The sequence below is a fragment of the Arachis hypogaea genome, chromosome 2, assembly GCF_003086295.3.
Source record: "Arachis hypogaea cultivar Tifrunner chromosome 2, arahy.Tifrunner.gnm2.J5K5, whole genome shotgun sequence".
Taxonomy (NCBI): Eukaryota; Viridiplantae; Streptophyta; class Magnoliopsida; order Fabales; family Fabaceae; genus Arachis; species Arachis hypogaea.
The window spans coordinates 102,738,830-102,753,089 of NC_092037.1; the positions used below are offsets into that span (position 1 = coordinate 102,738,830).

General features: G+C 30.4%; 2 protein-coding genes across 2 annotated transcripts; both read left to right on the forward strand.

The window, feature by feature from the left end:
- The first annotated feature begins 1,321 nt into the window (after positions 1 to 1,321).
- Positions 1,322 to 2,381, forward strand: LOC112730113 (F-box protein At5g07610-like). Its single transcript, XM_025780221.1, has 2 exons — positions 1,322 to 1,652; positions 2,119 to 2,381. Exons 1-2 carry the CDS (start codon positions 1,322 to 1,324, stop codon positions 2,379 to 2,381), a joined length of 594 nt encoding a protein of 197 aa, XP_025636006.1.
- Positions 2,382 to 9,239: 6,858 nt separating this feature from the next.
- Positions 9,240 to 11,955, forward strand: LOC112760223 (heavy metal-associated isoprenylated plant protein 6-like). Its single transcript, XM_025808102.2, has 5 exons — positions 9,240 to 9,775; positions 9,885 to 10,041; positions 10,132 to 10,349; positions 10,462 to 10,540; positions 10,968 to 11,955. The coding sequence occupies exons 1-5, from the start codon at positions 9,767 to 9,769 to the stop codon at positions 11,582 to 11,584; spliced, it is 1,080 nt and encodes a 359-aa protein (XP_025663887.1). The 5' UTR covers positions 9,240 to 9,766; the 3' UTR covers positions 11,585 to 11,955.
- The last annotated feature ends 2,305 nt before the right edge of the window (positions 11,956 to 14,260 follow it).

The window sequence follows — 14,260 nt, forward strand, 5'->3', positions numbered from 1 at the left end:
ACTCCCATTCGCAGCTTGACGGCACTGCACATGGTACTTTAATCAATCCAATGCGAATACTGTAGTTCTTCACACCCTGCAGCACTGCATCTTGGCATTTGAACATATGGCCGATCCGAAACTCTACCTCACCGTCTAGGTTATAATCCTCTTCTCCCGTGTCAAAAAACGGAGTCCTCTCATGCATGGCGTCCAGATCCAAACTATAATAGTGGCTTGGTACTGCCGATAGCGCCGGAATTGGGTGAGGTGGAAGCAAGACATGGCGCACCACAGTCTGGGCGGGCGTCTCCACTACAAACTCCTCCTCATCGTCCCCTTCAAAAGAATCATTGTCAGCACTATCCGCCACGTATTCTTCGTCTGACTCCTCGTTGCCCTCCTTCGCCTCGTCTATTGGAATGGCCACATGAATGGGTGGTGGTGCGAGAGGTCGGTTGTCCTGTACATAGGTCGAGTGTACAGAACCACCATGACCAACATCTCCAACCTCGGCAGAAAGCTCCATCACCTGTTCCGCCATGATCCTCCCATGGATGTTAAACATGAGTCGCACATGCTCGTCCTCTAGAAGGCGAAATAGTCAAAATTGGAAAACTCCATTACCCATGGGTGCCAGCAACCTATACCCCACCCTTCCAACCTCCTTCGTTTCTGTACCACCTATGTTGCTCAATATCAAACTCTTCAACTCCGACAATGTACTTACACGCTGAGTGCGCAACAGTATCGGATTCTCACACTCAAATATCACCCAGTTGTTGCCATATCTCATACGACAATTGGGATAAACACACAACTATGTATACGTTGTAACTGGCCATTGTTACCTTGTTTTTGTGAGAAAAACGAGACAAAATAAGATATGAAATGTGTGTGGAGAATGCCAAGAGTTACACATCCTTTTATGATCGTTGAAAATTTGTCTTCTTGTATCTTATTTACACTGTAAACGAAATACGTGCAAAGGTATTGTGATAAGTTCATTTCATTTTTTATAATGTTATTGTTTATATCATTTTATGAAGGATATGTTGTTTTCTTATGTCTTTTTATCTAATAAACACTATAACATTATTGTTTTTTTCTATATAATTGTCCTGAGTCTAAAATTGTAAAAATCGAATCGGTCGATAAACTGATAGAGTTAGAAGTTTAAAGGGTTAAAGGTTTAACTGGAGTTGAATTGGATATAATAAAATAGTATTATTTGACCTAATCCCAAGGCTAATCATATTTTTCGTTACATGAATCAAGTCTCACCATCAATTGCATCTATATAATTGAGATTCAGTCATTATTGTGAGTGTGATCATTAATAATGCATAGTGTGGTGGAAGACAAGGATTTGCTAACGGAAATCCTTCTCCGGTTGGCGGTTAAAGACTTGCTCCGATACAAATGCGTGTGCAAAAAATGGTTGTCTCTGATCTCCGAGTCCCAGTTTTGTAATCGGCACACCCTTGGACTATGCCACAATCACAAACTTTATGCATCTGGAATGTTACTCCAAGAAACAGAGGATTGCCTCATCCTTAAGAAGGCTCGCATAACCCCATTCAGCAATAACAGCAACAACAGGTTCACCTACCTCCATGTTCATAATGAGTTCGATGGACTACTATACTATCTTATTCTTCAATCATGCAATGGTCTACTACTCTGGGATATGTTAGTGTTGCAAGTGTGAGGAGTGTTAAAGTTAGTCTCACATCAAAGAAAGCAAGGAAGAGTGAGGAGTTTATAAGATGAGAGACTCATTTACTTGACACCTTAAGGTTTTGAGTTGAATGTGGTGTCTTCTCATCTTATGTTCTCTCACTTGATTCTTTTTCGAAGTATCTCCGGTTGTCGAGAGCTCTCCATGTTCGGCCCAACAAAGTTATTTTTATATAAGCAATCCATCAACCGGTCATTGTGTTCGTATAGACCAATTTGGCTATGAATTTCATCCAAATTTTTCTATCACTTGATTCTTCTTCGAAGTATCTCCGGTTGTCGAGAGCTCTCCATGTTCGGCCCAACAAAGTTATTTTTATATAAGCAATCCATCAACCGGTCATTGTGTTCGTATAGACCAATTTGGCTATGAATTTCATCCAAATTTTTCTAATCCAGTTCTTGTCTTTGAACCTTGGAAATCTTCTCACTATAAAATTATCTTTTTCGCTAAAGTCGTAGAACTCTCAACCAATAAGATGAAGATGAATGTTTATTCATCAAACACGGGTTCTTGGAGCAAAGTTGATGTTCTTACTTTTCCAAATGATATTCGCTACTTCTGTAAGAATGGTGTTTATTGCAATGGTGCTATACATTGGTACGATGTTGTTGATGATCGAAGTAAAGTGTATTTCGATATTGATTGTGCAAAAGAATGATGACCCGTTAAAGTTAATTTATGGTATTTGGGAGTTGAAAAAAGATTATAGTGAATGGATTGTTAGATTTCATGTAGATCTAACTACTTTCGAAGCAGGTACTTTTGATGTTGATGCATTTGATGTTGTTAGGCAACCACCAAATAATGAACACGAACAGGAAGATTCAATACTTGCAATTCTAATAATTAATCGTACAAAATTAGTGGCTTATAATTTGAAGGATCATAGCTCGAGAATTCTCTATGAAGAAGATAGATTCTATCCACCAAGTTTTCATCATCACTACTTTGAGACTTAGACAAGTATTCTACCGAGTTATTAGTAATATAGAATAATAAGATTTTAATTTTTTTTTCTTTTTCAGTTTTTCCATGCTGGGAAGATAGGTTGATGCACCTCATTCTATTTGGTGAAATTTTATCTTCTTGGATATGTTTTGTTATTTTGATATACTTCAATAGGATACTATATTACCATATGACTGAGTTCTCTTACCGGAATAATCTAAGAGTAATGTTAGGACCAGCAACATTTGTGATTGGTAGTCATCAATTAGCCAGTGTAAGATTTCATCCAATGGTTCATATTTCTCTGCTGGTTATATGTTGGCCAAAATGTAATAAAATTGCTAATCCCCTAGATTTTTTCATAATCTAAAAAGAAATATTAAATCTATTAGATGTATTTGTTTTAACTTTTTTTTATTGGTAAAAACTCAGGTGCAGTGAATTTCACATGAAGTTGATAATTAAGATTCGTTAAGTGGTTTAAATAATTTAACTAAATTTTTATCTAACGACTCTCAATTATCAACTTTACATAACTGTATTTGAATTTCTACCTTTTTTATTATATAATAAAAGACTGATTAAATGAATAATTTGAAGGATGTGATAATTGGGTTTTTTAGGCAACATGAAGAGACGGCCTTTCGGGCTTCACAGTTTTTGGGCAATTATAGTAAAATTTTTGTTTTCAGCCCAAAAAAGAACTAATGTTTTCTTAACGTTGGAAAAAGAAAATCGATGAATGTAAATATGAGAACCGTAAACCAATTTAAATCGGCCTAATTATTAGTTTATTAATCTATTTAACTAAATATTAGATATTCGAATTTTATTTTATATATATATATATAGTAATTTATTGACTAACAATAAATTTTTAAATAAAATTCTAATTAATGACAAATTAGTCATTGATTTATAGTTGGAAATTATCCTGAGAAAAAAAAAACAAAATTTGTATTTCATGAATATTCCAAATGTATTAAAGAAAATAAAAATATAATCAAATGTTTATTAGGAGGATTAGGTATATTGAAAGGTAAGGAAAATGCTAGAAATGACAAAACATATATAAAAGGTTGGTTTATAAAGTATTATAAAATTTTGAAGAAGCACTTTTTGATTTTGACCCATGTTACACATTTTTATTGAGGAAGAGTATAGAGTATAATCACGTACATCACAATCAGCATATGATGAAATATTATGAAAATTGAAACAACATAACGGTTTCCTGGAAGTGTGATTTGGTTCATTTTCATTAAGACACAAACCATCATTGTGTCCAGCTTCTCAGAATCTGCTTATTCTGTTATCATAACTTCCATTCCTAATAGACAAATTTTACTTTTATTTTAGTCCTACTCTCTCTCTCTCTCTACCTTATACGCTTATACACATTTTCTTTTTGTTGATTTTGTAGCCTATGAATGAGTTGTTTATGTACACTGTTCATAATAATGTATGAGTATCACTAATCTTTTTATTTATCATCGGAGTACTTTTGTATGCATGTTTGTTTTCATTATTTAATAAATTTGATCTTATATTAAGATAAAAAAAAATGATTTATTACTATTAACAAAATAACAATCATCATTTATACACTGGTATATATATATATATATATATATATATATATATATAGGATACATTTCACACATACCATGATGCACGTTTTCTAGCAATTAAATTTAATCATAAAACTAGTTTTAATATATACATAATTAAAATTAATAACTAAAAATATTAGAATACCTAATATCATAGTACATCTGAAATGTTTCCTATTTGGATTAATTAACTGGTTATATAGTAGATGACCATGTTATAATAATGTTGCTTCTCTTAATTATATTTTGATTAAATTATTATGTTAGTCTCTATATATTTTTTTGTAATTATTAAATTTTTATATTTTTATAACTTTTAATTGGTCCCTACATACATTTAAAATTTGTAATTAGATTTTTTTAGGATTAAGTAAGATTTTGATTCTTAAAGTAGGGGCTGAAAATTTTTTTCGTTTTTAATTTTTTTTGTTTACAAAATTGTTCTTAAGATTTAACTTAATTTTTAAATCGTATTTTTTTACCGAAATTTTAATTTTTATTACTAAATTACCTATAACTAAACAAATATATAAAAAAAGAAAACAGAATAAGGAAAAAGGGGAAGGAAATCACCCTGCCTGCTGCTGCTCGTTCGGTCCTCGCCGCTTCTCTTCCTGACAAGCGTCGCATCGTCTGCCCAGTCTGCATGAACCTCAACAAGCGTCATTTGCGTCGCCACTGCCCAGTCTCTCAACAAGCGTCACATTGTCGCCGAAGTCACCCTCGACCGCACTCTCACCCTCTTTGCTGCTGCCGTCGTTGTTGCTGCCGCAACGACGGCATCCTCCGCCAAGTCTTCTCCATCACCACCACCGGTGATTTCTAATTTTGTTCGGGTTCCAATTTTGCTTTTGTTTATGGTTTTGTTAATTAATCATATTGTTAATCACATATTTCTAATTCTGATTTTGTTAATCCATCAATTTTGATTCTGATTTTGATTTTGTTAATCACGTTGTTTTCAATTTTGATTCTTTAATTTGTTCTTTTACTTCTACTATTTTCACATCTGATTTTTCTTCTATTTCTAATTCTGCATCTAATTTTTTGTTCTTTTAATTTTGTTACCTTGTTTCTGCTGTTATTTTTATTTCTAATTTTGCTTCAACTTTTGTTTTTAATTCTATTTATGCTTTTATTTTATTGAAAAAAAAAAGAAAAAAATAACTTCATTGTTTTAGCTTTTGATTTATTGTTCTTGTGTTTCATTGTTTTTTTCTTATAATTTATTATTGCTAATTTTATTGTTGTTGTTGCTGGTGATTTTATTGTTATTGTTGCTGATTTTCTTTTGATTCATTATTTTTTTTATTAATTAAATGTAGACTAAATTTTTATAAAAGTACTAACTTTCTAAACTTTCTCAAACAGATTACATACTAGTTTATATTATCTCTTTTCTGCTCTATATTCGTACTAGTTCAAGAGTTATAAATAAATAAATAAATAAAAATCTTCTGCAATCTCACTAACCCAAATTCACTTTTGAACTCTAAAAGTGACATTGATTTACATTTCTCTCTCTCAAGGTCTGCTAAACCAACACTACTTTGGAGTTTTGAAGTGATGAGAGATGCATGTATTTAGAAAAGTAAAATACACAATCCTAATCATCATTTATTATTATGAACACAAATTTTGAAAACCAGATAGATTTTTCTTTTTAAATAACAATAATGGTATATATGTGCTACATTATATGGGTTCACTTAATTATTAGCTAGTATTATTACTAGTGACTTTCTCTTAAAAATTGTTGCCCTACATCTCATATGAATTATATATAATAAGATCAGATATCTGTGGTGCAAGCTAAATATGGTCAAAAAGGTTTTGCCACCTTCCCCAAGATTCCAAGAAATCAAAAGGTCTTAAAAGGTGGAGCCATTAATGGCTAATTGGAATTGAATTCGGATTCATCAATCCAAATGGTGGTAACGTCACCAATGTCGTAGCTACTTATTAATTAGGTCTCTCTCTATATATAATAAGTCAAAAATTCTTAATTCTCCATCAATTTTGCATGTAAACCTTGCCCTTAATTAGAGCCTCTCTTCTTAAGTTCTACCCTACCACAAAAGTAAAAGATACAACTATAGCTATAGTTATATGTCTATCTTCATTCTTATTAATTAGTTACAACAGTATTTATGACGCTTTTTAATTTAAATATGGAAATAAGAATGGTGTTAAATTCGGTTATGGAGAAGAGAAGTGTTTCACAACGTTATGATATCAGCGGAACAGAATTCAAACTCTGCGAGTTCTCTCTCACTAAACGGACGGTCCGAGTTCTCTCTCATAAAAAAGAAAAACAATCCAATTTTCATCTTTCGAAATTCAAATTTCTCCGACTACAAAACGGACCATGCGATTTGTTATGCAAAATTTTAAAATCAAAAAACTCGCATAGTCCGAGTTTTTCTACCTCACACTCACAAAAAATTGTACTACATATTTGTCTTGTACTCCATGATCCATATCAAGACAGAACACAAATTTTTTATATTCAAAAAATTGAGCCTATTTATGAATACAAAAATATTTAATAACCAAAAAAATTAATTAAAAATAGTTATAATTTATTTTATTAATTATTATAATAATTAATAAATATTAAATAAGACACATTTTTTTTTGTTTCTTTAGTATTAACGATACGAATAAATAATATATAATCTTACACTATCAACATAAAGTCATAAAGGCTAGAAACTAAAAAAGAAAAAAAAATTGTAGTGGTCAATCATTATAACAGATAATCACATATATCATAATTTGAAACTTTTTCTAATTTTATTAGTTGAGAAATTAAAAGAAAAAATTGCACATGGTCGTATAAATAAAATCAAATGCATAAATATACATATGAGGCAGCCTTATAAGAAAAATCAACCAGCAATGCAAGCACATGTAGAACACATGCATGTTATATATATATGGTCATTTCATTTGGGAACGAATCATTTTATCTCCATATGGAGAGCAAGTAGCAACTTGATCATTGCCAATAGATGTGGTCCATATTAATTATATTGACTTTCACGATATATATATATATTATCTGATAAAAACTTTTTTTAATTAAAAAATAAAGTTCATTTTTAAAAAATATTAAATTTTTTTTATTATTTTAATAATATATTATTATATATAGAATTAGATTTTATTTTATACTCTTTAATATACTCTTTTTTACTCATCCTATTCCTGGACCGAAGATTTTACACAGTACTTTTGATCGAAAAATCAATATGATTTATTTCATATCTTTCGATCAATAAAAAAATAGATCAATTCTACAGGATCATATATATATATATCGTGACTTTGTAAATATTTTAATAATGCGAATTAATAAATTTTTAGTATATATAACAAATAATAGTGAGTATATAGAGAACATTTTCTAAAAATAAATTTATTTTTTTCTTAATTTCTCTCCCTTGTGGAGCCAATCGCTTTATGGCCGCACCATAGATTGTGTAGAAGGTGACAACCTATACAGAGCCAAATTAGGAACACAAAGAGAAATTGATCCAAGTGCGTGGTCCTCACTCCATCGATCTCCTTAGTGGTTACGTAGCTTCAAGATATTTTAACAATATGCAGATTATAAAGTTTTAATTTGTAGGTAAAATGTGTATATATGGAATGCAATTAAGTGCGTATTGTGAATTTCTATGTTGTTGGGGACCAAGGACGTGTGGCTGGCTAAAATAAAACGCTGAAAAATTAATTATTTCTTAAAAAAAAATAACCGGTTAAATTAGAACACGTAAATGATCATATATATGCATGTCTTAACAATTTTTGTTCTGTATATATATAATGAGATTTTTTCATTTAGACATTGTTCTTTTCACACAAATGAGAAAAAAAAAAAGAGGACAAAAAATGAAGATATTTTCTATCTATTTGACTCAATGAGTATTACGATTGCACGCATAGGCAATAACAAGCAATTTTGATTGAAAATTATGAGCAAGTGCTACAAGTATACTATCTATTTTTCACGATGTAAACCTTTAGAATAATTAATTTCGTAAAATATATACTATTAGAATATTTTATGATTAAAAAGTGTAAAATTAATTTTTATATTACTTCTAAAAAAATTGGCATAAAATAACATAAAAAGAAATATATAATAATTCATGTGGTAAGGTATGTGCCTCTACCATGACACACGATGCGCGAGAAAAATTTTAAGTGTATCGCGATATCCCAATTATTTTAACTGTTAATTTCAATTAATACATATTATATATATTTTTTATAATTTAAATCAATGGATAAAATAATTATAATATTAGTATTTTTAGTATACTTGAAACTCTTTTCAATGCGTGTATGGTAATTAATTACTTCCATCTATGATAAAGATTGAACTTAGAAATTATTAATGTGAAATTAATAGAAACAACAATTGATGGAAAATGTCTCAACAACAATCTTAAAATTCTCTGGAAAATCTGTGAGCATTCAATGAACGTGCAAAAGAAGTATGTAGGTGCATTGCCTTTGTGATATGCACCGGAATTAAGCTCAAAAATGCATGAAAGATGATGAGTAAATTTTCCAGAAAAATAAATAATTAATGATGAGAAAGAGGGTGAGAAAATAGATGGAAAAGTGTGAGGCAATGTTAGGCAACAATTAAAGCCTTTACAGTAAATTCAATGTTCATGGAGAAAAATTATTAATCAAATATGTACCATCCACCAGTCCAATAAAATCACAACATGTGGATAATAAAATAAATTAACTAAAATATTTTTTATTCAAAATTAATATAAAATGTGACATCATTGTGAGAGACAGCATAACCGAATCCACATTATGTTATTATATATATAATAATTGGTTTATTTGGTTAATTATTAATTAAACTTGATCACTTTTTGGCAAAATGTCAGGTAAATGAACCGTTTGGTTTGGTAAAAAGTGAGATTATGTATATACATATATGTAGGGTATAACACTACTATAACTATAGTAGAAGATAAGTCATATTCATATATGAATATATGATGATGCCGTTGCCGTATTTTCTAGATAACAAGCAAAGTCTTAACCGGCGGCATAACACATCACAGCACACAAAATCACACATGCCACTATTCATCCAGTTAACATTATAATATATAGTTTCAAATTAACTTCAATATTTTATTATTCGTACTAGCTACTATTGCTAGCACTATAGTATAAAGTAGTACAATATAGTCATCATCCATATCCATATCCATATGATTATGATTTAACATACATGTATGCATGATGCATACATAACATGAAACCCATCCACCGATAGATCTGACCCAACTAACCCACAATATTAACCCCACCAACCAATATAACTCCCTCTTTTTATTTATCTATAAATATAATCCTCTCACCCTTTTCCTCAATTCCCATTCTCCAAACGAAAACAAATATAACATTCTTATTCTTCTTCTTATTATTATCTTAAGCTATCATGGGAGAGGTTTGTTTTGATTCTTATTCTATTCTATATTTCTATTCCATGCATCTAATTATATTTGGCCTTTGTGTTTCGTATCTGATTTTTGTGGCGGTTTAATTTGTTGTGGCAGAAGCAAAAGGAGCAGCCAAAGAATGAAACGGAGGAGAAGAAGCCGTCGTCTGAAGAACCAAAGAAAAACGACACACCCGCTCCTGTCGTTTACAAGCTTGACTTGCATTGCGAGGGATGTATTAAGAAAATCAAAAGAACCGTTCGCCATTTTGATGGTATGTAATTACTAATTAATTAATTAATTACTTAACTAATTAATTTAGATTTATATAATTTCAAAATAATTATATATATTGTGTGTGTAGGTGTGGAGGATGTCAAGGCTGATTTAACGGCTAACAAGTTAACGGTCACCGGAAACGACGTTGACGCCGTTAAGCTTCAAGAGAAGCTTATCGTCAGAACTAAGAAGAAGGTTGAGCTACTAACCCCTCCGCCGCCAAAGAAGGAAGCCGCTCCTCCTCCTCCTGCGCCTCCGGCCGAGGGAGAAAAGAAATCCGATGAGAAGAAGCCACCTAAAGAGGTATTTAGTAATAATAATAATAATTAAATTAATTAATAATGTTTTAGTTTAATTAATTAGCTTAATTAATTTAGCTCACCGACTTTTATTTTTTATCATTATTATTATTCAGAGCACGGTGGTTTTGAAGATCAGATTGCACTGTGACGGTTGCATTGCGAAAATTAGAAGAATCATCCAGAAGTTCAACGGTGAGAGACTTGACCTAATTCCCGATGATACCAAGAGAAAAAAAAATAACAAGAGATTAATTAATAATTAAACTAATAGTACTAGTACTAGCTAGTAGTATTTTATTCCTTTGAATAATCTTTTAATCAATCAAATTATTATAAATTAATTAAATAATTTGTGGCTGGCGGGTTCAGTGGATCAATAAATTAATTAATAATAACTAGTGAGATTTAATTTTATTTTATCATAATAATATTAAGATAGGATGAAAACTTAGGTGTAGTCAATTTCACATAAAATTAATAATTAAGAGTCATTAGATGAAAATTTAGTCAAATTAATCAAATTATTTAACGGCTCTCAATTATCAACTTCAGCCAACTGCACCTGAGTTTCTACCTTAAGCTAATTATGAACGAAGATGTTAAACATTGTTTTGTGTAGGTGTTGATTCGGTGAGCATTGATGGAGGTAAAGATTTGGTGACGGTGAAGGGAACCATGGATGTGAAGGAACTGGTGCCCTATTTGAACGATAAGCTCAAGAGGAACGTGGAGGTGGTTGCACCGAAGAAAGATGAGGAAAAGAAAGAAAAAGACGGCGGGGATGCCGGTGCCGGTGAAAAGAAAGAGAGCAAAGAAGCCGCCAGCGACAAAAAAGACAGCGGAGATAAAAAAGAAAGTGGAGGAGGAGGAGACGGTGACAAGAAAGAAAAAGCAGCAGCGACAACAGTGACAGCGACGACAGAAACAAAGAGTGAAGTTAACAAAATGGAATACCACGGGTACCCGTTGCCATCCCCAATTTATTGGCACAACAATAATGAAAATTTTCATCAAGGTCAAACAAGTTATGCTATGGAGGTTCACCCTGGGTATGCAAACCATGGGTACCACTATATGGAGCCACCACAAGGATACATGACCCAAGGGTATGTGATGAACCATAATCAAGGGTATCATCATGTTGAGCCAGGTCCATTACCATTCTACATGAACCCTAACCAACCTCACCCTCAGATGTTCAGTGATGAGAACCCTAATGCTTGTTCCCTCATGTGATGATATGAATTTCATGCTGCTTAATTAATTTTGTCAGTGTGTGTAGTACACTATACTACACACCTAATACACATGTAATTGTAAATAATCAAAAGGGGAAAAAAATAAAATAAGTTGGACTATATACAAATTGAGGGAGGAGGTTCAATATTATTAATTAATAATTGGTTAGTTTATATTTATAGAGAAATTATATATGTGTAATATATGGTAGAATATTTTGATATATAGAGCTTATTATATGGCCGGCTGGAATTGGAGAATTCTATTGTCCAGAAAATGAGTTGCTTTTAGTTTGGTTCATTCTTTGTAATATATATTTTGTATAAGTAATTTCATGAATACATATATAAATATATTCCAGTTTTATATATGTTGTACTTTATAGAATAAAATTTTCAGATCTTATGTTTATGGTTTTGGTTTGTGACCATGTGGGAAAAGGGTTGTTTATTTATTTGTCTCATTTGAGAAAGAATTTTATATTTATTTATTTATTTTTGGGATTGTTAACTCACATGCATCATCACTTGGAGTTGAGTGTTGACAACGTCCTCCCAACAGAAAATTAAATATATAATTAAAAATAGGGTGTTGCTACTTGCTGGGGTTGTAAGTAAAGTGAAAAAAATTTACCAAGAAGAGAATAATGAATTAGATAACTGAAGTACAAAGGAATCATGACATTTTGCTACTATACATTAAAGCAATATTATTGCCGTACACATTCATCTCTCAGACATTTACTCCAAATTAAAGCAAGTAGCAACCAATGAAATGAATAATAATTAATGTGATTGAAATTAAAAGAGTTTGATGGGAGAGGGTAGTGAAAAGAAACTTGATGGGAGTGTATAGGGGGTCCATGACTCCATGTTCATCTCCTATAATTTTTGCTATAAAAAGTTGGAAAATTTATATTGCGCCAGGACCAATAGTGCATAAATGATTGTCTAAATGCATATAATATAATAAATTTAAAAAACTATTTTTTTATTTTATTATCATGATTATCTTTTTTGATAAAATTTGAGTAGTCTAGTTTAATTCAAGTCCCACATATATTGAAAAAGGCCAAATTAATTTAGAACCTTATCACCCTGCTATCTTTCTTTAAAAAATTTGTACTTTTGTTTGTTTTTCTATATTCCTACTCAAGATCTCCATCCCTTCAATTTTATGTATGAACAAAGAACAATAAAAGAGACAAATGAAGGTCCAGCTTTAATTTGTTTGTTACTTCTTGATCGAGGAAGAAGTCACCACCAGCTAGCTAGCAACTCTTCTCATGCATGCTTCATGAGGCCATTGCTTCACATTATTTATTTATTTATTAATAAATATTTGAATGATTCTTTTTATATGGCACCATCACGGTCGAAATTAAATGATGATGATGATTTTTGTGACTTTATCTATTTTAGTTTAAGAGTTGGTGGAAACTTAGGTGTAGTCAACTTCACACGAAGTTGATGGCTGAAAGCCGTTAGATAAAAATTTAGTCAAATCAGTCGAATCATTTAACGGCTCTCAGTCATTAACTTCAGGTGAAGTCGACTGCATCTGAATTTTCACCTTAAAAGTTTTATTTGGATACAGTGTGTAAAGTATTTTATACGCTTATTATAATAATATTTATGTATTTAGATGATTTTTAAAACTTTGAGTTTGAAAATTAGTTATTGTATATTGTTAATGTGACAATTTATAAATAGTTGTTTGGGAGAAATATTTTTACTATCCTGAATTTAACTTAAAAATAATTATTTTTCAACAAATATCAGTTTATTTTTTTAAAATTATTCTTTTATTTTAAATTTAAATATTAAATTTTAAATTCTAAATTTTAAATCTTCAAAAAAAAAGAATAAAAATTAATTATATAATAAAATATAACTAATATTAATAATAAATTCCCAATACGTATGCATATATACACCCGCCTTCATTATCATTCATTTTGTGGTCCTTTTTAAATAATAATGGAGCATTTGCCTTAGAACCGATAACACCATCTTTCTATTATTCATATCTACACTAACCACTCTCATAAATCCAAAACTTTATTTATGAGAGGTCCAATTTTGTAGGACCATATCATTCACTTTTTTTTTTCCTTTTCTTTTCATCCATACAATTTGGTTAAGGATCTCATATTATTAGTAAGATCAATTTAGTTAAGTTGGTAGTCGTAATTTAGAATATGGATTTCTATAGTACTATATAGCCTTTCATTTCATTAAAATACAGATAGAGTAAAAAATTGATGCCAATGTACACTACTATTATTATATATTATTTTATAAACGTGCTAAGATATATATAATATCAAAAATTCAAGAGAACAGTTAAATTATTTTTTGAGTAATATTAAGTAATTAATTTTGTTCAATCAATATTATCAGTCAATATTTTTAAAATTATTTTATTTATTTTAAATTTAAATCTTATATCATAAACTCTTAATTTTAAATCTTAAATTATTAACTTAAATTCTAAAATTAGATAATACTAATTAAAATTTAATTTCTTATTGTTTTAGGTAATTGCTATAAAAAGCAATCTACATCGATATCTAAATAAAGATTTAATAATGTTACATTACTAAAAGATATTGATGTACACAAAAAGTAGTAAATGGTAGAATAATAGTTTCATGCACCCACTCAAATGCAC